General features: G+C 40.2%; 1 protein-coding gene across 5 annotated transcripts in view; it reads left to right on the top strand.

The window, feature by feature from the left end:
- The first annotated feature begins 10,455 nt into the window (after nucleotides 1–10,455).
- Nucleotides 10,456–24,800, top strand: part of ndrg4 (NDRG family member 4) — a 68,500-nt gene continuing 54,155 nt past the window's right edge. Inside the window, exons 1-2 of one of the 5 annotated variants that reach the window (XM_037766068.1) lie at nucleotides 10,456–10,658; nucleotides 14,387–14,460. In XM_037766068.1, the coding sequence (XP_037621996.1) occupies nucleotides 14,387–14,460 (74 nt within the window). In that variant the 5' untranslated portion in view covers nucleotides 10,456–10,658. The remainder of the gene's footprint in view (nucleotides 10,659–14,386; nucleotides 14,461–24,800) is intronic. The other 4 variants (XM_037766071.1, XM_037766069.1, XM_037766070.1 and 1 more) reach the window with 4 other exon arrangements.

Here is a 24,800-nt window from a genome sequence, read left to right as displayed (position 1 = left end):
ATGCCAGGGACGGCGTGTCAATATTCACTCGTTACTTACCAGTGGAGACTGGTGACTCAAAAAATTGAGGAGGACAAGAGGAAAAACCAACCCACGGTGTCATATTATTACATTTAGTTATTACCTCTGCCAAGGCCAAAGGCCTAGGAAGGAGGTTGTTTTCACCGGCGTTGGTTTGTTGGTTTGTTGGTTTATTGGTTTGTTTGTTGGTTTGTCCGTTTGCAGGATTACGCCAAAAGTCTGTGATGGATTTGAATGAAATTCTTTGGAGGAGTGGGGTGTGGCACAATGAAGAATCCATTCGATTTTGGTGGCGATCCGGATCATGATCCGGATTCAGGAATATTTTTAAGAATTCCGATCAGCCTGAGCATTAAAACCACAGGGTATAACACATGCGCAGTGTAGCTGATGCGTTGATGACGCATGACCCTGTCTCTTTCCTTCAGAGAGAGAAACAGAGAGAGAGCGGGGGGTGGGGGGTGGGGGGCAACTGTAGATTCTGCGTTTTTTCACATAAAATTTTGTTTCTGTCCAGTTTGAATGAAGTGTTTTATGCTGCGTACAGCTGATCTCAACATAAACAAAAATACACGTGGATGATGGCGCAAGCTGAACGGAGAGGGGGGCGGAGGTCTGCGCTCTCCAAGTGTGATTTTAGTTTCTCGTATTTTGCATTTACACCTCCATTTTATGTATACATATACAGTATGATCTCAGTGATATATGTGCTCTCATGCTCCTAATTTTAGCATTTTCTGTAAATCTTTTAATCTGGAAAGAACTTTGTGCTTAAGTTTGACAAGTGTTATATAAATTATTTTTACTACACTAGTTGCCTAGGTTACTTATCTCTACTTTCTCATGTTAAACGAAAAACTAAGCAGTAAAACAATGGCTTATAAGATTTCTTAAAAACAATCACTGCAGCCTCAGGGTGGGAATAAACTTTGTGTGTGTAATGTGTCAGTAGAAGCCTGTCTGTAAACTGCTGCCCGCACAGCAGTCCGTTGCCCACAAAGGATCCAGAGCAGCACGTCGGGCCGCCGCACGTCTCCGTAGCTCCGCTGTGGGTCCAGCCCGGACAGCTGACGGCGAGGCCCGAGCAGCAAGCCGCGAGCGGATCTCTCTCCGTCCACTCCCAGGCGGAGTCCGACTCCTGCATCAAGGTAGGACCAGGACATTCCGTCCTCCTCTAACCCCCACGATGCCCACAACCACTTCACACACACACACAGGCTGCCCTTTCCCCTCTGCCCTGCAGGTGTAACTGTTGAGGCAGTTTAATTAGACTGCCTCTGTGGACCAGCCTCCACTGATACTGATACTGACACTGATAAGTATAGGGAGGATGTACTAAATTAATAATTGTATAATCAGCCTGATCAAAACACTTCGGCTACTTGCCGGCGCCAGCTATTATGTTTACATTGGGTCTGCTCACAGAAATCAAATGCACAGATTTCCACAGATTTATGTCTGCCACCGGGTCTGCTTCAAACACTTTACAATAACACATCATGATTTGATTTGATTTGATACAAAAATCCACAATGATGATGACCTTGTTTTATTGTTAAAAGCTCCAGAAATGCCAGAAAGCTGAACCTTGAGTTGGGATTGTTTTGTCAAACTACTATTTCCAAGGTCAGTGAATTCGTAACAGGCACTGACCTCACATTCAGTCAATAGATCCATCTTCATCACAACAACATCACAAACTCCATATGCTCATGAAGTAGGTTCGAATTGTTCGGTCTAAATGCTGTATCTGGCAAGAATACACATCCAGGGATAACATTGAATAACTATTTTTTGTACTTTTTTGACCTGATAATGGTCTCACATTCCATCATATATCAAACACCACCACAAAATGTTGCTTATTATCAGTATGGATTTCATCTTTAAGGTACTGTTTGTAACTTCTTACATGTCTAAATCATTGCGGGTCAGTGTCCCATTCGCGCTTACGTGTGGCTATACGCTGTTCAGACTCAGACTCCAACACAAACTACACGGAAGCACCAAAACCGCAAAGTTATATCTAGTGAAGCCCGTCTTGCAAAACAGTGTCAACTCTTTCTGCTTCAGCCTCCCGACCACGGTCAGAAGACACAGGGGAGACCGTAGCTTTGGTCTACAGGGCCGGAGTCAATGCTGTACTCTCTCGCTCCTACTCTCACGTGCATGCGTGCGCACACTACACACTGCAGAATATGAATATATATATAATATATATAATGTATAATATATTATATATAATATATATAATATATAATATATATGAACTGAATATCTAGTGAATGTACTTTGGACGTTTGTGCAGAAATAACTGCTGCAGCTCCTCCAGACCAACAGAGGTTTCCCGTGTCTTGTGAAGTGACGGGGCTCCGGAGCGAGAAACGTTATCGTCTCCGACCAAAACTCTGGTGTCTCCCCTGTTCCCTCCGACCGCGGGCGGGACGCTGAAGCAGGAAAACATAGGATCAGCATTGACTCATGGAGAGACCTTCGTCTGGTCAGCTAACATTACTGCCAAGCAGGTGAAATATAGAGTGATATTGTGGTTTTAGCTGACGTGTGTCGCCTCACTGTTTTGACCGATGCTCGTTCATGTCTATGTAGAGCGAGCACAAGTGCAAGCCCGACGCTGTCTTTCGTTGACTTAACGGCCACAGGTTAACAAGCATTTATACAAGCATTTTTTTTAACTAAATACATAAATATCAACCGGTTCAATCCCTTTTCACCTTTATTTGTGATCATTTAAAAATCTTACATCTCAATATCTTAATATCATATATTAATGTTATTATAATTAAAGTAGTATATCATTATTATATTATATTATATTATATTATATATATATATATATATATATATAAAATATAATATAGATTAATAAACCCTATGAATTAAACCATGAGTCTGTTCATCATCATCATCATCACAGCAGCATGAAGAAGCAGTTCATCCACTTTTCAACAATCGTTGCCTGCAAGGGCACCCTGGGGTGAGCCCAGGTGGCACACTGAGGGTTTAGCAAAGATTCATCAATTCAATATTACACAAAGTAATGGCATTCAATTGATTAGAGTTCAATTTGTTTCTCAGAAGTAGACCGTTTAGACCAGGTGGATTTTTATATGACATTTGGAAACAATCAATGGTTTGAAGTAGCTCAGAATTGTTATAATGCAGATGACAATCAGACTGTTAACAAATACAACCCCACTATTTGGTCTCGTTGGTGACAGAGGTTTAGAAAGACATTACGTAATAACATATGAGGTAACATACTGAAGTGGTGCAGGATAGCTTTACTGTGCGTACAGCTCCATGACTAAGTGCAGGACATTCGTCATAGCTCATAGCAGCGTCAGACTTTTACCTCACTTCGTCTCTCATCTCTCCATGTGCCTCGAATCTGTGGTCAATCCATTAATCCATTCAATAATTTGTCACCATTGAGCTCCTACAGCTCCCATGAGTGTGACCCACATGTTTACACGTATGGACTGTGCCACAGGTCCCTCACTACGTAAAGGAACTTTAGACAAAATGGAGGGAAAAAGTGATCACAATGGTCAACAGCTTCACAGTTGTTTACGATACAACTTTAACCAGCCAAAAGGACTTAAATAGGAACAATGATGTTGGGCACAGTTGAACAGTTTTTGCGGGAAATTAACTACTTTGTCATGCGCCAGTGGCACTGCCATAAAAAAAATTGCCTAATTGGAGGTGTTAATGACACATTCAACACTTAAAGCTGCAGTGGGTAGATGTTTTCCAAAATAAGATCCCTTGGGGTCCACCAGAAGAGGGAGGGACTTAGATTACTACAGTTTCAATGTCTAGACATCTGTAGAATATGTCACAGACAGTGACGGTGATCTATTGACTGTATATTAACATCATATCAGTAACATTACTCCAGTTTCAATGTCTGAATCTGTAAAAAATGTTACGGAGATGAAAAAAAGTACACAAGTATACTTCCTGCTTTCATTTCAAAATAAAAGCCCTCCTGCGTTTTTTTCTGTGGACAGAATTCCTTCATCTGTTAACATGAGGCTTTTATTCTGAAATATGTGTCGGACAGTGTTGTAGAACATGCAGTGACTTGCAGAGCTCCATGAATGAATATAGTAAGGGGTTTTAATTGTTGATTATTATTATTTACATATTACCACACTTTTCTTAACCTTTCTCTGTCTAAAATAAATATAAATGACATTTATAATGAAATAAAATGGCCATTATGAAAGGCAAACTCTATGTAGAAAGAAAGGGCTGGCAGCAGCAGCTGCTGCAGCAGAAACGCAGCTGGTGTGAACACCCGACGCGTCAGTCACGCAGCCGCCACACTCTCCTGACGTTCCCAGTGTGGACACGGCATCAGGCTCTGTATTTCAAATCAGTGGAGTACTCTTTTAATGATAAACCGTATCATCCCTCCAAGACCATATATATTATTATAATTGTTTTATGTTGTGGGGCATCCAATGCCATCTCCCCATGTCTGTTCTATGGATGACAAGTAAATATCTGGTTCTGTCTGTAGGTTGCCACATTTTACAGTACTTAGTACAAGCCACTCACTCACTCGCTCCTTCCCTCACTCGCTCATTCCATCACCCAGTACCGTATCTCTGTGTTACACACAAACACACACTCACACTTACAGAAAGCTACAGAGGCCAATTTACAGCATAACAGGCCAATGAGTCATGATAATAATAGCAGCAGCTCAGTCCTCCCAGGGGTCAGTCTGTCTGTCTGTTGGCAGTAGACATGCTCCCCCGGTGGCATTAGTGGACAAAGTGAGTGCTTTTTAGACCAGATCAATGGGAATGGACATTGGGGACAGACATGCCGGGGGGATGGCTTTGTGACTGGCCCAAACTGAGTTTTAAATCCTTCATAGCTTCATAGTGTATTTCTGTGTGCGTAGGGTTTACATTTTTAAAGAACAGATATAAATGTCATGATTTGTTGATGGGTGAGGGTCTGAGTCCAGGGAGGGCTGCCTAAGCCGTGTGGTTGAGCTTTGGATCTTATATACATGTATATATATGTATATATAGATATATATGTGGTAGTATGTTAATGATATTTTAATTCACATTACATAACTGTCACATTGAATCACTCTGGATGACTCCACAGTGACTGCAGTTGAAAAAAAGTGGCCTCAGTTAGTTGTGTGGTTGAAGCAGCCTATGAGGGAATGACCATGTCTATTGCCAGCCAGTGAGGAGACAATTCATAGACTTTGATCTAAAAGCTTGTGACATGTGTCAACAGATATCAAATGATTCCACATGACACAAACATGTCAGAAAAAGCTGCTCCCGGTTGTCAGAGGGTTTATGAAGCGAGCTCATCTCTCGTCCTTCAGACTTCCATTTTCCTCCATGGGGAAAGTTGTCACGTACTGTATATTGCATGTCATTAGGTAGGTAGGTAGGTAATCACTTTTTTCTCTGAAAATGATTTCATAATTTATGCGTTCAGCTTACATTGTAGTCTAAAACTATTTGCAGTAAACTGATGTGGTGTCAGTGTTTTTCTCCAGGCCATTCTTGCAGGAAGCCTGGTTGTTGACGGACACATTGGGAGATTGCAGAGATTGAGCCTGTGGCTGTCTAGTTACTGAACAGTAACAGTCTACAGCGTCACTGTAAGGGGGCCTAATGGTTGGTTGCTACAGTCTTAACTGAGATGAATGTATGACATAGCCTCATTTACTGAGGAAGTTTGCAATGACCAATATTATTTTAGGAAAGTTAGAATTAATTTGCATATTATGTAAAACAAAAATAGACAGAGCTCATAAGGAAATCAGTGCCTGCTACGTCTGTGTTCATCTCCTTCATTCCCCATAAACAGCAGTATCTTATTTGTCATTGCTCACAGTATGTGTTTAATTTAAACTGTGTGATCACTAATGTAACACCATGCACCACTATCACTAAATGTATAAACCCTGGAATTCACTTAAAATCATAGATTGATGATACTTGACAGTGGAGGGAGAACTAAGAATAAAAAAAAATTCTTTAAAATGGTAAAGTTGCTCATTTCAAGACCAAGAATCTCATTGCTATGGAGGACGGAACCTGCCAAAATAAAAATTAAATGAATAAATAATTAAATTACTCAATAAATAAATAGATATAAAGTTAAAAGTAGCAAAACAAATATTAAATAAAATAAAATAAATGTAGTCATTAGTTAATTGATAAATGTATGATATGATATAAATGTAAAGAAAAGAATAGAGAGATAAATAAGTTTGGGGAAATAAATAAGGGGTGAAACGCTAAGGGAAAATCATGCAGAAATAAATAAATAAATAAACAAATGCTCAAACACATAAATAGATACATACATTTAAAAATAAATATAAAATAAATGGCAATAATAATAATAATAATAATAATAATAATACAAAAATGCAAAAATAAATACATGAATTAAAATAAATACATAAATAAATAAAAGTGGAAATGTAACAGAAGAGTAAATAAATAAGGGAATTAATGCAAAGGTTAATAAATAAGAAAACAAATTAAAACAGAAATATCTATTTATGTCACATTTTATCAGTTAATTATTGAATACATTTATTTTTAATATTTTTGCTACCTTTAATGGCATATTTATTTATTTATTGAGTCATTTATTCATTTATTTTTATTTTGGCAGGTTCCGTCCTCCAGTTTCAAGGTGATTCCATGTAATTATTGCACAAAATGCTCTCAATGTGTGACAATGTAAAATGCATGTTGTGTGACACAGATATGCCTTAAACAATTCTATCCGAATCATATTAAATGTTCCATAACATGGTACAGCATATGCTTATCTAATTGTGGGTTGAGTCATACATCTATTTAAATCGAATACATTTAAATTAGATTTGATGCTGGAGTGGTTGTTAAATTCATTCTGATCAAGACAAGTTAGAGATAGCAGAGAGTGTTTTGGCAAGCTCTCCATCAGTTTGAAGCTGCTGTCTAGTCAGTCAGACTGTAAGTAGGTCACACTGTCCATGAGAAAATGTAACAAGTACAGGGCAGGGAAAGGGAGGGGAAGGATGGTGGGATAGATGAACGGATGGATGGATGAATGGATGGATGGATGGATGGATGGATGGATGGCTCCATTGAAACAAATACAGGACTGAGTTTCCCAATTCTGAATAATTAATTAAATTTAATTCCGAAAAACTTTATCAGGATGGCAAACATAACAGAATCAACAACCAATCATGTGTTCTTTTTGTATGTCGATTTGACAAGTAATAAGAAAAAGAAAATTAAATTTGATTCTATTTATAAGCTACCGTACGTAGGGATCATGAGCCAGCTGGTTCACTATATAATTGGCTCTTTTCATTTGCAATATGGAATACATTAACATCACTGAAATTCATGACCAGCCACTCTTGGATGAAATACAAACAAAACGAGATATGATTCTGGCCAAAAAAGAGAGCTTGTGCCAAAGTAAATTGGCAAACAAATTGTGACAATTAGTGATCTGGGGATGGGAGGTAAGTGAGGAAAAGTAAACATGGGGAGAAAAATTGGAGGAGGAAATACAGGTGTAGCCTGATTATCAGACTAAAGTGCTCTTTTGTTTTAAACCTGGTACTAAGTTTGACATGGCATCGTGTTTGGGGGAGGATTTGATTTGTGCAAATAAACATTAGTGAACTATAGCGACTGCTGCAGTGGTTAGTGCTGTCGCCTCACAGCAAGACGGTTCCAGGTTTGAATCCGGCTTAGGGTCCTTCTGTGTGGAATTTGCATGTTTTCCCCTTGTTAGCGTGGGTTTTCTCCGGTTTCCTCCCACAATCCAACCCCGACTCTGAATGGGATAAGCGGTTACAGATAATGGATGGATGAACTATAGCGACTCATTTTCAGTCGACTCAATGTTACATTTAACAAGTTTACAGAGAGATTCATTCCCATTAAAATTGCTCACTGGGGATGTGCAAGACAAGTTTATTAATTTCCTTACAGCAGCTCCTTTATTAAACACAACAACCAAGTTCACCTCGACTGCTTCACGCTTGTTCCTGTCAAGCGTTTTAATGATCTCAGCTGGTGAGCAGCTTTCTAGTTAGGTCAGTGTGTAAATAAGCACCTGCACTTTGTCCAGCGATTGACCTGACTTTGTGACAAGCAGCCCTTTTTTGTTTGGATCTGTAATCCTGGAGACAATGGTCATGCAAAAGAGAAATCCCAGAGACTACAGTAACAACCAGTGCTCACTCCCAAACTCGTCAAATACCGACGCTTGGTCAGAGGCTCTCTGTGCCATGCACCTTTTAGCATCTGTGTGAGACGCACATTACTTTCAACAAACTCCAATTTGACACGTCCAAAACTGACGCTAGAGGGGTACCTACTGTAGAGCGTCATAGTTTGAACCGTAAGGAAACTGACCAAGCGGTGGTATTTGATGAGTTGGGAGTGAGAATGTGTTGACAGTAATAATCTCCTCTGCATATATGTTACCAAACCTGGAAATGACTAAACTTCATGGCCCACCACTGCATCAGTTTTTCCACAAATCACTATGGAGCCTCACATTTGCATTAAGATAAACATTTTCAACTTTGGGAAAATGTGGAAACTGCCTTTCACTGGACCAACCCAGACATATTTAAAATGAGCTGAGCTGTAAACTGTGATTCACGGGGCTGAAACCAGGCTAGAACAGGTGGTAGTCACAGAATCTCCTCTGATTCCTAAAGACATTAAGGCTTTGGCAAAAACTCCGGTCAACGGCAATGTAGCGTGCCAAAGCATTGGCAGATAGACTATGGGAGTGGGAGAAAAAATTGTATTCACCTATGCATCGCAATTTTTCTTTTTTACGATTTTGAAATTTATCTTTTTATGCCAGAATCGATATATTTGCTTCATTTGAGTCCATCCATTTGAGGAGGTAGAAGGAAGTTACCGCTTTTATTCTTGTAGTCTGAGTAACGTGACGTCATATCCGTTCCGTTTCCTTCAACCAAAACAAACCAGCCGGCCGCGGTGAGCCGAAACGGAAAAGTAGAAAATGTTGGAGGGTCTGCGTGGATACGACCTGCACCCTCACATGTTAAATCCAAAGTGGTAAACACTACACATCCAGTAAAGTATGGAAACACTTTCACACATTGCCATTGCCGTCGTTCTCATCTCCGTGGTCAGATGGGCCAATGCTACAACTGTAGAGCACCCATATACTGACATTTATGTTAAATGCATTCAAACAGCCCCGATGGAGCTGACCATGGATGTATAAAGAGAACGGAGCTGACGGGAGGGCTAGAGACCACCTTGGAGAAGTTAGAGGAAGTATACACGTGGGCCTACGTCCGGTTTTCAAAATAAGGTGTTAACAAATGGAAACGTGAGTACAAAATACATATATAGAAATAAGATCGATTGGATTATATTCACCAGAAGTATAAAACATTACACGTCCCTTATAAATTAAAAAAAAAACACCACTAATTTGTGAGGGAAATGTCAGTCATGACAATGACTGATATATTTGACTTCAGGACATCTCTGACTACATACATACTGACAATCAAACATTCTTACTGTATCAATTTAGATATTTTCCAAAGTAAAAGTCCCTAGAAGTGTAGGATTCAACTTTTTCTCATGGTCTAGTGTTAAAAAAGTGAATAAAAATCGCAATATCGAATCGCAATACATCGCAATACATGTCAAAAAAAAGGTGGACGAGTTTAGAGCTTTGTAGAAACAACAGAGTTTCAGAGGCCTAAAATATCTCCCCTTATAAACATGTCATATTATATTCAATGTTGTCTCTGCTGAAGTTCTGTTATGGATTGCTGGAGTCAGTCGATCTGCCAGAGCCACATGGATGATGTTGCTATCAGTGATCGGTGTTCCCATCACTTCATGCCCCAGTTGCCCAAACATGGTCAGTTCTTTCGACGGTAGCTTTAACCAGACAACAAAGCTCTTCTGGTTGCCTGCGAACTGTTGTGTTGGTGCCTCTGTGTGTGTGTGTGGGTGTGTGTGGGTGTGAGGCTGTCTGCAAGCTGATATTCGTGTCAGAATTGGATGTTCAGAAGAGGATATGTTCTTTCAGATTTGAATGAACTTGTCTGCCAGCTCTAAAAAGTGTGAGTAATTCAAAGTCAAAGCTCAACTCAAAGCTGCAGCATCCTGCTTTCAAGAACAAGATGAACACACATCCACGCAAATCCACTCATCTCTTTTCCAGCCAGACTCAACTCTCTCCTCTACTTGCCCCCTTTCTTCCTCCCCTCCCTTTGTCACTTCTTTCCTCAGCTCACTTCTCAGTGCTGTGATCTTCAGTGTGCTGCATCATTGGTGAAGCCACGTGCTCTCTGTTTATCATCAGCAAGGGGAGGGAGATAGAGACATAGAGATAGAGGAAGACTGCGTCTCTCTCTCTCTCTCTCTTTCTCTCTCTCACTCTCATTTCGTTTAGTACACCCACAGACACACACACACACACTCGGCGCCGTACACTATTCCAATCCTTAGCAGCCTGAGGGACGCATACACAGACACAGAGAGCAGAATAACAGCTAAACCAGACTGTACCGACTGGAAAAGATCTGAACTCCACCACAGGTACAGTAAAGCTTTATCAGCCTGGAGCATGATTTCTTTAACAGTTTTGTCTGAGAATGTGTGTTAAGTGTTTTTGTACCAAAATCAAGGCTCTAGATTAGAACTCTTAACGAAGCTGACATGAGCAGAATATTTTGACTCTCTTGGAAAGTAGTAAGAGTTAAGCTCCCATATGCTGTAGCTGTTTTGTGTTAGAGGACAATAGGAGGAGGACATTAAAATGAGGACAAGAGTTTTGGCACGATGTGTGAATACTGCTGTTGAGGCTTTCTACTCTATGCTTTACTTCAACCCACACACACACACACACACACAGACACCTCCCATCGCCACAGCCTCTGCACTGGAGTGAATAGCCCATTGGCAAGTTGAATTTATTGTCCCAGCAGGAAACAAAGTGCGCCATTTACACTACAGCAGTGCCTATCAACGATCAGAGATTAGTATGAGCTGAAAGGCTGACATTGTATTATACAGTGAAATAATATTTTTTTGGCCAATGTGTTCAAAGTTGCTGCTTCTAGAAAAAAGTCTTTGTGCTGTAAACACCACAAGTCTGAAGGGGCATATAACTGCAGAGAGGAGGGAGCAGTGTGTGCTCAAGAAAATAATGTTTGGTTTGCAGCAGACCGAGTCGAGTGAATGATGAACCTCCAGTAGGAAGCAGTCATAAAAGTTGATTGAATTTGGTGCAGGCTTCAAGTGTTAGCGGTTCCCCTAAATTTGTTGTATGCTGCTGGCAGCACCTGAAAAAACTGAAGACCCTGATGGCAATGGTGAAAATAAAGTGGTTGGGTGCTGTTTCACAAAGTAAAGGCCCAATAAGGCACTTAAATATGTTAAAATGCCTCTATTCTTGGTCTTATTTGTGAATTGTAACTAATTTGAACCACTAATAATAAAGCTCACAATAAAGGCTCACACATATTAGTATTTTTTCAAAGGGCCTGGTTGCGTCAGACCATCAGCAGAGAAAGATGAACACAGAGTAAATGTGTTGTTGTATCCCACTCAAAACCTTTGTAACAGCGACACTGTCGATGTCCCATTTTTTGTTTGGTCCTCTTACATCATTTCTCCGTAGGATCCAGGAACTACGCTTCCCTTATTGTTTCCTTGAAGGAAGTGTTACACATTCTGGGGGCGAATTCACAAAGAAAAGCAGCATAAATTGTGCATCATTTGAAACTGCTATCTGCACTCTCCCAAGGTCCGATTCACAAATGATATCGCACTAATGATATTACAGTGCAAACATGCCCATAAAGTTTTGCAGCTGAGTGCGATTTGCTATTCTTTGCAGAGAGAAGAGATTTTTTTTTTCTTCGTTTATATAGTAACCTTATTTTTCATTCATTTTTTTCTCTTTTTTTCTCATGTATTTTAAAAAATTACAGTGGGAGCTTTATTTATTTATTTTTCATGACACCACTGTCACTGCATCCGAAAATAAATGAGTATGACGATGCCTTCGCCTGGCTACAATCACTGCTGCCATGATCACTGGGAAGTCTTGGCGTGACACAATGTGCTTCAGTTACCGCCAACTCTCTGAAGATACTGATAATGTCTCTGTAACTACGTGTGGCTATTAGCGCTGATCTTTGTGAATTGGACTGTTTTTGCAACAAGTCTCATTTAATAGAATAAACAGGGACGTTTTTTTTTTACCAAATGTCTGCTTATAACCTAATTTAAATACATACAAATAGCACAGGATCGCCAAGATGCCATATGCTTGGCAACGCAGTTGAGGGTGAATTTCACCCTTTGTGGGTGCTTCGAGATTTACACAGTTTAATTTTGTCTTATTTGCAGCCGCAAAACCCGCGCAATCCTTTTGTGAATTCGCCCCTCTGTTTTAAAGCCATATAATTTATTGGCTTTTTTTTCCACTACTGTGCTGCTCCTTCAGCACATGAAACAACCACTGAAGCCGAGCCTGTCTTCCCTTCGGGAGCGGGTCTGTTTCTCAGCTCGGGGTTTATAAATAGATTTACAAAGAGCAATACACGCCTGCTTTTGTTCCTACATGAGCTACACCTCATCACTGCTCCATTAAGCCACAATTGGAGAAAGGATTTTGAGTGTTTGGATAGCAGTAGCTAACTATAAGTCAAACTGAAATTAGAATTAATTTTTGCTAGAAAAATAAATAAATAAGTAAAAATCATATCTACACATATTCTTTGAGTTTGTTTTAACTTGCTGTCAGTTTCTATCATGCTGGATGATCACAGCAAGCGACTCAGCAGGTGTTGAAATAACATTAACAAAAAGTAACGTCTAGTAGGAATTAGGGCTAACAGTAGCAAGGTAGGCTACCTAGCTAATTAGCTAGCTTTCACTTTCCGAGGGGAATACAAGCTTAATAACACGACTGGTTTTCCAAATGGATCATTTTCAAAATTTATTTTTACCAACCCTATAGCTTTAAAGGAACAGTGTGTAACATTTCCGGGGATCTACTGGCAGAAATGGAATATTGTATTTGTATTTTCTTAAGTGTACAATCACCTGAAAATAAGTCTTGTTGTGTTTTTGTTACCTTAAAATGAGCCGTTTATATCTGCATCGGGAGCGGGTCCTCTTCACGGAGTTCGCCATGTTGCACCGCCATGTTTCTACAGTAGCCCGAAATAGACGACCCAAACACTGTTTTGGGCTGGAGTCGATAACGTTACTCGCTCCCATCGCCGCCGCTGCTCTCTCTCTCTTGCTTCACCACACATTCCCCCCCCCAGACACACACACACTCTAAGCACTGGCTTTGCTCAAAATGGCCTACACTACTCTTACAACAACTGGTTCTAGAGAGGGCCATTCACGTTTTTTGTGTCGGCCACCGCACCGCACCACACCACAGGAAAAGCTTCAGTTGGTTGCAATCTGCAACGTCACAGCAAGATACCGCCAGATCCTACACACTGCTCCTTTAAGTCACTAACAGTTGATAGCCAACAGTATACGGGCTTGTTGAAAAGGAGGGAAAATGTGTTGGTAGGATTTTTCAGCTTTCAGTTCAACCCCGTCTACTACATAATTATGTTCCCACACAACTAAAGAGCAAGCCTGTGTTTCTTGTTCTTTCTGTTTTGGAACTTCTCTTCTCTTCTTGCTCCTTGTCTCCCCCAAACCCCACTCTCATCCCCTCCACCCCCTCCCACCCACTGGCATTTTCAACAATGAAGGTTGGCACTGCAAGTGGGCCACTGGAAAGCAGTGTTGTTGTTGTTACCGTGTTTTGCATGCTGATATTTTTCCTCTTTGCTTAGAAGTTTCTCTGCTCTAATTAGCTAGCTTCCACATGTCTAATGGGAAATTAAACTACAGTATTATTTATGTGAATTACAGTCTGTGTTGTTGCACTTCTTTCTGGCCACTATTAGAGGCTTAGAACAGTCAGTTAATGCAGCCCTTTAAGACCTCACACTGAATGTGTTATTGATTGTAAGATCTAATAACTAGATTAGTGTCAATCACTCAATCAGTCTTCTTCTATTAATTGTTAACGTTCACATTCTCTCCCTTGTCTTTTATGGCAATTTCCACAGGACCCTATTAATCTCTGTCTCCTACCTAATTACACCGTCTGTCTGCTCTGTGTAGTTTTATTGCATGGAGTCTCCTCTCATAATACTGTGAATCTTATTACTGCCTTTGCACCTGCAATGCACCAACACCAGTACAGTAGATCTTGTTTCTTGTATCTTTATACCCACTGCTAGATGGGGCCTGGATTGTTTTGGAACTTCCCTCCCAAGGCTGGCTGCATGGTTCCACAGAGCCTCCTGCAGACCATGTACGTAGGATCGTGAAGTCACGTACCATACCGTGCCGCACAGGTTTCTCTCTTTATCCAGCCTGTGTGGATTTATCTATGGCATTTCCGTCCATATCCGTTCCATTCTGTCAATCAGTCAGTCCAGTGTTTCACATGTTCATTCTGCAGCAGCGGGCAAAAACCCCACAGATCCAATGATAATTCATCATCTAGTTATTAAACAAACATGCAACCAGGAGAAGTAGTCCATCTGTCATCTGACAAATATGTATTTATAAATCATTTTTGAATCATAACATACTGGAACAGATACTGGGAATTAGGCTGGGAGCAAAGCCAGAGCCTGAAATGGAAAATTCCCTCAACATTTGGTGCCAGACTTTTCCAGGTGACACACTGTGAGACAGTGAGACTATTCCAGCATGAGTGGTTTACTCATCCCTTTCATCCTTTTAATGTTTTTATATATAATGTTTTTATATACATCAGAACCAGATGCCACAATAATGATATTGCCAAAAACATTTGTGCTCACTGACTCTCATTCAATTCCCATTAAATACAGACTTTGGAAATTTTTTTTCAAATTACAGTAGGAGCTTGTAAAAATAGCCAATGACTGCATTATAACATGTCGAATGTCTGCTTTTTCCAATCCAAAATAAAACTTTTAACCAGCAGCAAATGCTCTTTGTGCTTACATTAAGAACCGCCTCCTGTCAATGACATCAAGCTAAAAGATGTACCAAAACAAGACTCCTTCACCAGTTATATTATGTACAAGGCTAATCTTACACAATCACATAATATGTTTGCTGGCTATAAGTAATAACTTATTGGAGCCTTGAATCTCAAAAAAGTAGTTTGACTAGAAAAAACGGTCTACTCACTAGCTTTTTCTGGAGCTTTGACATACGACCACCTGTTATCACATGACCAAAGTCCCATACTTGATGTGATGAAGACTGAGCCATCTCCATGACAACTGAGCAAACTTCATCCACTGATGTGACATGTTGTTGAAAACTCTGAAAACAAGCTAGTAAGGGGACCGTGATGTTTTTTGTCAAATTATTTTTGTTCAAAATATGTGTCCGTTATATAACCACTCTTGTGAGTTTATGTTAATAATTACGAGTCAATAAAGACATATGCACAGGAACACATGAAGTGTGAAATGCAGAAGAGGAAAGCCAATGTCTCTTTAGCCACCAGCTAACGGCTAACAGGCCATATTTTTGAGGAAAAAATCCACCATTGCTAGATTATCTTGGCAGAATTAAATGTGCTGCCAGTTCAACCAGCAAGTTAAATTATGAGCACAATGAATTCATACAACCATGCTGGTTGAACTGGAATTTCAGGTGATTGTATGCTAAATAAAACAGTTTAACCCGTTTAACAACAGCTAAACTATATTATATCAAAACATCTGTTACAAACTCTCACATAACTCGCATGGACGAGTAGTGCACCTGCCTGTTTTAGCCTGTTTTAGTTCAAGATAGGAATTCAACGTAACACGGGGTGAGTAACTGATATACAAATGATAATTTTTTGGGTGGTCCTTTAAAGGTGCAGTGTGTAAGATTTGCGGCATGTAGCGGTGAGGTTGCAGATTGCAACCAACTGAAATTACTTCCAAGCGCGTAGGAGAAGTACGGTGGGCCCTTTCTAGAGTCCGCGATTGGTTTGTCCATTCTGGGCTACTGTAGAAACATGGCGGTCGGTTCCATGAAGAGGACCCGCTCTGAACAAACATATATGCTCATTCTAAGGTAATGAAAACACAACAATTCTTATTTTCCGGTGATTTTACATTCAAGAAAACATACTCAATGTATTCAATTTCTGCCAATAGATCCCCCCTAAATGCTACACATCGTTTCTTTAAACTTAAGAATATTTACTACATGGCATATTGTTGACCTTCAAATTTGATACTAGTTAGCTGTAAATGGATCTCTGGGATCTGCATTTATGCACTTGAAAGCATCCATAAAATCTGCTGTCGTATTAAACTGTATGCTAAAGGGTTGGTAAAACTGAACAAAAAGCTGGAATTCATGCTGGAATTGTCCTTACCTCACTATAGTCATGAGAGCCGAGGAACATAGGTGAAAATTAGCTTGGGATAGTTTATTTGTAGTTACATTTTAATTGTAGATGCTAGCTTGGGGGTCACATGCCATTTATTTTGTATTTACTAAGTTCAAAAAGTGTCTGCACTGATTCAGATTTTTTCCGTAAATTGTCAAGTATATGATAACATTTCATAACAGGATTACCGATAACTATGTGATCCCATTTTGATATTTTGGTGAAAGCTCAGTCACATGTTTCCTTGTAGGCCCCCCGTCCAAGAATGTCCAAAAACCCCAGTTCATTGGACCAAATCTTGTAACTCTCTAGTGAGTTTTCGGATCCTCCACAGCAAAAAGACTTGATACGACTTACGAAAAATTTGTTATTGTATGTTTCTGCAAACCACAGGATACATTGCATTGACGTTTTTGAATAAAAAAATCTATTTCATAAATATGTTTAAAAATATCGTAACCTAACAATGTAATGTAACAACCGTAACAACGTAACCTAACGACCTTAACAACGTAACCTAACAATGTAACGTAACAACTGTAACAACGTAACCTAACGACCCTAACAACATAACCTAACAACGTAACCTAACAATGTAACGTAACAACTGTAACAACGTAACCTAACGACCGTAACACGTAACCAACAATGTAACCTTACAATGTAACCTAACAACATAACCTAACAATGTAACCTAACAACCGTAAAAACGTAACCTAACAATGTAACCTTACAATGTAATCTAACAACATAACTTAGCAATGTAACCTAACAATGTAAACTAACAACTGTAACAACGTAACCTAACGATGTAACCTAAACAACGTAACCTAAAACCGTAACAACCGTAACGACCATAACGATTGTAACAACGTAACTTCTGTAAATAACAACCGCCCTTAGCGGACTTTCTTACGTAACGTTTTGTAAAACAGCGTTATGTAAAAGAGCGTTATGCAAAAGAGCGTTATGACACGTACAGCGGTCTCCTGGGTGAAAGCCCTGTGTTTGTTTGACCCATCCACCACCCCTCCCACCCGCCTTTAAAGGACTTTATTTTACTACGTAACATTCAATAACGGCCGCTCAATATACTACGTCACTTGCTCTGTGCGTGGATCGCTGTACTACATCAGCACCGTATCCCTGGTTTGCAGAAAGGTACAATGCCAACATTGTTTCCAGGCGACTGGACTGTGATATTTAGGTAAATCTTACCCTCATTGGTTAATATTGCTGTAACCAGAAAGAAATGGAGCTTAACAGCATGTCCTGTCATCACACATACACACTCACATTTTATTTTGGTGTGTTATCTATTAGTGTCGCCTGTCACCTTTGAAATGCCAGCTCCGTTGTCCTGTGTGATTGTCTGAGTACGTCAGGAAGGAACTGCATGTTCCACACATCTCTCCATGCACGTATTATCACATGGTTGTTATGGAGTGTCAGTGTGTACACAATATATAATAGTTCATCTTCAACTCAACTGCAATAATGAGCCTATATTTGTGGTGATAATGGTTACCTTGGTATATGTTCCTTAATGTCAAGAAAGACAGACATTCTTTTTACATGTATGTTTATGTTCTCACTGCAAAAAAAAAAAAATGTCAGAGCGGATGTCATGAAGTGTTAGAGTGAAGGGGATCCATTCATGAAGCGCATGCTGCTCCTGACATATTGGTTATTGAATGTCTGCGCTGTGGTCACTAATGGAGGACGTCTACTAAAATGGAGGGTGGCACACCAGGGGCAACACTCACATATATTGTGTGGAGACATAATTTTACGCTTTGCCCACAAGACGAGTTGTAAGATGAGTTATTATTCATTAGAAAAATGAATGCACCTTGCTCTCAGCATAAAAGCAGAAAGAGATTGGAATTGTTGCTGAATACAAACGGGTACTGATATAGAAATGTGATCCTCTCTTACTAACTGTGCATTAATTAGTGGGTTATTTGTACAGAACAAAAATAGCAGCCTGGCAAGGATCGTAATCCATCAAACTAAATATAACACATGTGGTGTGTTTCTGTATCATCTCCTCTAATTCCCCTCAGTGTCTGTGAGGTAGCAACAACCAAACTCAATCTGATGTTAACAATAGCTACTGTATCAACATAATGAGAACTAAAAGTTATGCTTTTCAGAATGACAAGTGCAATGAATGGAGATAACTTTGGTAGAAAGAGATCGAATGGTGGTCTACCAGTCCGTGAAAAGGAGAGTTGAGCAGTAGCACAGCAGTGGTATCTGGCCATTCAGATAGATTGGATTTTATTTGCAGACGTTTTGTGATTTCTGCCTCCTCCCAACACAATGGAGGTCAAAAGGAATCACATTTGTGGTAGCGAAATAGTAGCATTCCACAGCAATGTGTCTGTAAAGCAATAGTGTCCCTGTTACCCTGAAAAATCCGCAGACCTCATTGTGAACAAATTTCCTATAAATACAGTTTACTACTAGAGATGGGGTCACATCAGCCGCGACACCAAATAGGGCCTGGGGAATAAAGTGTGTGTGTGTGTGTGTGTGTGTGTGTGTGTGTGTGTGGGGAGAGGCCTCATTTTGATCTCAACTACGAACCCGATCTCATGGGTAGGCTCATAAATAGCACAACATTTCTGTGTGTCATTATAACACATTTTAGCTTGTCAGTTTTACGCCACAGGCTTAACGTTGTTAAACGGCTTTTCAGGTGTCATTTAATGCTAACCATGAAACGGTCACAGTCATGTTTAGGCAACAAACCCCACCTAGTTAGGTCAGGAAAAACATCATGGTTGGGCTTAAAATAACTATGTGAACTAAGTAAAATATGCACATAAAAAACGTAACAATGGTTATATAAGAAACATCACAAACATAACTTCAAAACAACTCAACAACACTTTGGTCCTGTGTTTGTTGGACCCATCCATCTCCCCTCCCTCTATAAGCAGCATCTCTCACTTCTTATTCTACGTCACTAGCTGTGAGTGTGGCATATTTTGCGGATGCGTTGGCATTGCAGTACACATGACACGCCAAAACCAACATTTTCTTTGTTATTGCATGAAGAATGACTTACAAATTATCGTTTCATTCATAGGCCATTTGGTGAGACCGGGCTGCAACTACACACCTGTAGAGGTTTATGACTGCATCTTGCACCGGTTGTGATGTCATCGCGTTGACAAAACAGACGTAAAGTACTCAAAACTGCCTCTGTGGTCGTTCCCGCTACAGCAGGTGTATCCAGGTGAAAAAAAGTACAGTATGTCTTTCTGTAAATTTCTGTGTGTCTCTCTCGCTGGGGATTGATCCCTTTACATGTTTTGGCTTCAGTCCCAGCCAGAAATAAAATACAAGACAATCACTGCTGTACGAGTTCTGGGTTATGACCTGTTTTCAGTGGACACTGTAATAAAGCCATGTGTCTCTGGAGGAAGCGACTGCATTTTGCTCAGGAAACCATTCATCCCCCCAGCACGCTCCGCTGAGCTTTGCTCCTCGACATCTGGCTCTCCGTTTGGTTCAGGAAGGAGTTCGGCAAACACTCCCCTCTCCCCTCGGCGTACTGCTGGTAGCCACACACTGTCTGCCCGTCTGCCCTGCTGGCATCATCCCTGCAGCACCGTGGGTGGACCATAGAAACACACCCACTAGAATGGACATTTGGTTGCATCTTTCAGTGCCGGTTGGTGGACGATCCAACTGTGCCATTCAGCTTGAGCCAAATCAACATAAGTCACGTGAATGTGTGAATGTCGGTGAATAAGGCTGAGATGTAGTGTTTGGCTGTGGCTGGTTGACCTTAGCATGATGGTGGACGAGAGATTAATGTCTCAACATCTCAGCACGACACAGGTGGTCAGTGATGCAAGTTCATAAAAACTGGGCTAAGTAGTGAGAGGTACAGTAGATGTGACCTTTTCAGCTTGAAGTTCATAATTTCCGAACCCGAAGACGAGTTAATACAAGGCAGAGCTATAACTCTGTGAGCATTAGTGAGGCCCAACACTGATGTGGGTGTTAAAGCAGCAGTGGGTGGAATTGGAGCAAATATGATTAAAAAAAGTTATTTTTATAAAATGGTCACTAAATCCTGACAGTATAGCATGAGACAGGTAATCTGAGAAAAATCATGTTCCTCTGTGTCCTCCAGTGCTCCTATTGGCATCTGCAAGATTTCACAGACTGGAGGAAAACAACCAATCAGAGCTGATCTGGAGTCTGCCGTCCAGCTGCCATCTATGAGAGCCGGCTGTCAATCACTCACAAACTCCGATCAAACGGTCAAACTAGGCAGCGCTGATCAAATATGAATCAATATTCTGTTACGTTAATGCCTATTTCTCTCCTCAAATGTTCCCAGACACATCTTGTAGTGTACTGTTTAGCTGTAATATGAGAAAGTTTGTGACCTGGCAGCCATAGGAATGCTCAATAGAAACACTCTCTGAAATGACCTGTGATTGGTCAAAGTCTCCCATCACGGGCTAGATTTTCTAAAGCCTGAAAACAGAGCCATGAGGAGGTGCAGAAGTCTAGTTTTTCTCTCAGAACACTTGAATTACAATATGCTGAAAAGTTATTATGGACATTTTTGCCCAATGATGCCAAAAATATACTGCCTACTGAAGCTTTAAATTCAACAGTTTTGTTCCTATAGTGTGTGGTGAGCAACGCTTTGGCCTAAACAGCACACCACACGCTAACAGAATCCATTCATGAACAACAAGAGACCTGATTAAAACTAGTCCGCGATCAAATGTGACTTCAGTGTAAACAAACACTAACAATGTTAGTTTTTGCACTACTTTGTACTAAAAATTCACAAAGAAAAAAGAAAAAATAATGGGTGAAATCACGGAGACACGTTAAATAATCACTTGTGTAGTTGCCACAAAATGAATAAGACGCTCCTCCATTTCTGAGCTCCATCTTACTACTACTTTATGCTTTGCGTTTTTGCATTAGCTCATGCATTAGCTCATTCATTAGCTCATTCATTAGCCCATTCATTAGCCGCGGCCGACATGACGCCGGTGGTTGTCGTTCCGCTTCAGAAGCGACACAGTAACCTGGAGCCTGCATAGTCCACTGTGTGCTACTGAATCAACCAGAGGGCAAAGCATAGAGATGTTACCAGCCAAGGGGCAGAGTAGAAATGTTTATTTTTTAAGTTAGATAGACATAATATCAAAATGACCTCTCAGCATTGGTAGGGTGTTCCACTTTGTCCCCCGTCACCCAAGGTAGAGCTCATGTATTAGTTTGATATTACGATTTATGTCATGGGTTCACACTATGGTGGAGATAACACCTACTGTAAATATTATCTCAGCTTTTATTTTGCTGGCATACGGGATTGCACAGGTTTTCAGGATTAGTAAAGGTTGTCTTATCAAACTTTACTAACTGCCTACAAATTTGCCGAGCACCCAGCTGTGAACACATCCCCGTGTGGAGCAAGGTGATGATTAAAAGTGTGCTCAGTCTTTCCTGATTAAGAAAAAAAGGTGAAAACAGCCACCTGAGTACCACTGGCCTCTTGTCCGTGCTCCCATTAAGGTGGAACTAATGAGGCGAGTAAATGTGCAAACCTGAACATCAGTGGGCTTCACTTTAATCACGCCTGCTCACTCACACCTCAGGCAGTGCCGGCTCTTCATCAAACCAACACACTCCTTCAAAGCAGAGAGCATATTTGAGGTTATACATCAGAGCAGGATTTAGTTGGGTTATACATGAAATTATTCTTGGCACGCAGCTCGCCGTCACTGCTGGTGCTTATAAAGTATCCAGACACTGAACTCAAAGTCTAACTTTTCAAACTAACTTATTTTTTGCATTGTATTTCTAATCTTAAACAGCTGAAATTAATATCACAATATTTTTTCCAATATCAAAATATATCACAAATGTAAGTGTATTACATATCCCATAATATAAATTATGTCAAACAAAAACCTTAAAGAACATATTCTTCCTATGCCGCGTTCACATGCCAGCATTTAGCCCGCTTTAATCAAACTCTCAGTGCAACCTCTGGTGCGGTTTGTTATGAACGCAGTAAAACGCAACACACAATTAGACATCACAATATTTTTAAGACAAAAATGAAGATTTTTATTTTCAGAAATACCTGTACAATTGGTCCCTGATATTGTTGGCTAAAAAGTGTTTTGTCAGTTTCACTACAATGAGAGTTACAGGGGATGCGACCCGGCCCCGGATAAGCGGAAGAAAATGGATGGATGGATGGATGGAGAGTTACAGGGTTGAAAAGTGTATTTCTTTCTTTCTTTATTTATTCGTACATTTGTTACCTCAATGCAGAAAATGAGGAAGGGCATCTACCGGCATTTTTTTTTTTAGAGGGTTGACCAGTGGCCCCCAGAAGGTGGCCCCTCGGCGACCCCCAATGTGAAAAAACTTCAACAGCATCCGCATTAGTCTGTGATTCCCTGCATAGGATTGGCAGCTCTCGAGATGAAAAAGATAAATGATGGTGCTATTTACTTGTAGGTCATACAGGGGCATCAGTATTAAATTGACTGTTTAATAGCCACTTCAAAGTTCCTCATATTAACTAAAAGTTGAATTCAAAAGTTATAAAACACACCTCGGTCTGGTATGGCGAGTAGCTTATGGTTGCTAATGCGAGCTAATGTAACCCAACTTTAGGTAGATCGTCTACAGTAGATGTTGCTGGATTAGTTGACTTTATGTTCCATCTTGATTCGTGCTACTGCTTTCGCGACGATCCCACAAATGGCAGCTGTGGCCACAGTGGCTGCTGTTCTGCGAAACGTACACAGGTTCACTTTAAATCCATAAAGTCTCAATTTGCTCTAAACAGTTGAGAGAACCAGGCTTGTATTACAGACGGGCTCACCATTTCATCCATGTTTTCTTGATAAAAAATAGTATATTTCTTCCAGCCTCACTTTTATTCGTAGGCTTTTAATCTGAAAAAAGGCTTTTATATAAGAATTTATGGTAACTTTTTTTGTCGCTTATTTAGACAGCAGAATAGACAAGAGGTTCCTAGCTACAAATACCTGTGTGCTAGGCCTAACTGAGAATCACTGTGAGCTGCCCACTTTGCCTAATTGGTAATCCAGCGAGTATTAGCTGAAAGTTGAGATGAAATGAAGAATGCATTTTTAACCCTTTTAAATCACACCCCCGGTCATATTGTGCACCTATTTAATAATATATGCAACAACAAAAAAAGAATCTACCTACTTTCAGAACTACCAATTTCAACCAATAATATCATGACATTGGCATGGACCACAATGGAAACAAGTTATCCTTTAACTTTATTGTATATGTATGTTGTGAAATAGTGAAAATGTCATTGCTTGGCTTAAAATAAACTTAGTACTTAATACTTTTGGTTTCACGCGGGACTCAAACACCGGTCAGCTGAGTCCTGTGTTTGTTTGACCCATCCACTCCTCCCTCCCGCCCTGTGCAGCTCTTTATACTACGTCCGTTGCTCTGACTGTCTAATAATGACGTGGATGGGTTTACATTGGAGTTAGTTGAAAGTCCAGTGCGTCCCATACAGCTGCTAAAGGGTGCCTCGGGCGTCACTATCAAGACGCCGAGGGCCACTGCCAGTTTCCTCTCGGGGACAATAAAGTGAAAGTTGATGTATTGATTTATTTCCTTAAAAAAAAAAAAAAAAAAAAATATCACAGAAGTTGAGAAAACAAAACTCTCCATTCTCCTAAGGTCCATTTAGTAGCTGTTCTGGAGCTTTCAATAATATTACATGATCTTCATCAGCAATTGGAGTTTGCCCAGATTTTCATCCATATTGGCTTAAAAACGGTCGTGTCTAGAAGGGAGCCCGCAAATGGCGAAATCTGATCTGAGATCTGCAAAAACTCTCCTGAGACTCACTGCCCAACGACCTATCCTAACCTTAACAATTCAAGGTCAATGCCTAACCTCAACAATCTTGCGAGAGTTTCCCCAATTAGCTGGCTCCCTTCTAGCCACTACCCTTAAAAACGGACTCCGTCTGCCGATGGAAAAATGTAATATGATCGAAAGCTCTTGGAAAACTACTAGACAGCGGTGAGATGTTTTCTTAACTGCTGTTTACAAGATCAAGAATTTACTTTAAACCTCAATATTACAGAACATTATAATATTTGTGACTTATTCACATACAGCAACTTTACTGATGTCTTTTTTAACCAATTTTCTGCTAATTTCTAGATTTCACTATTTCTATTTAGTCAGAGAGG

The sequence above is a fragment of the Sebastes umbrosus genome, chromosome 4, assembly GCF_015220745.1.
Source record: "Sebastes umbrosus isolate fSebUmb1 chromosome 4, fSebUmb1.pri, whole genome shotgun sequence".
NCBI classification, from domain to species: domain Eukaryota; kingdom Metazoa; phylum Chordata; class Actinopteri; order Perciformes; family Sebastidae; genus Sebastes; species Sebastes umbrosus.
Note: the sequence above shows the minus strand (reverse complement) of the source record. Positions and strands in the feature narration are given on the sequence as shown.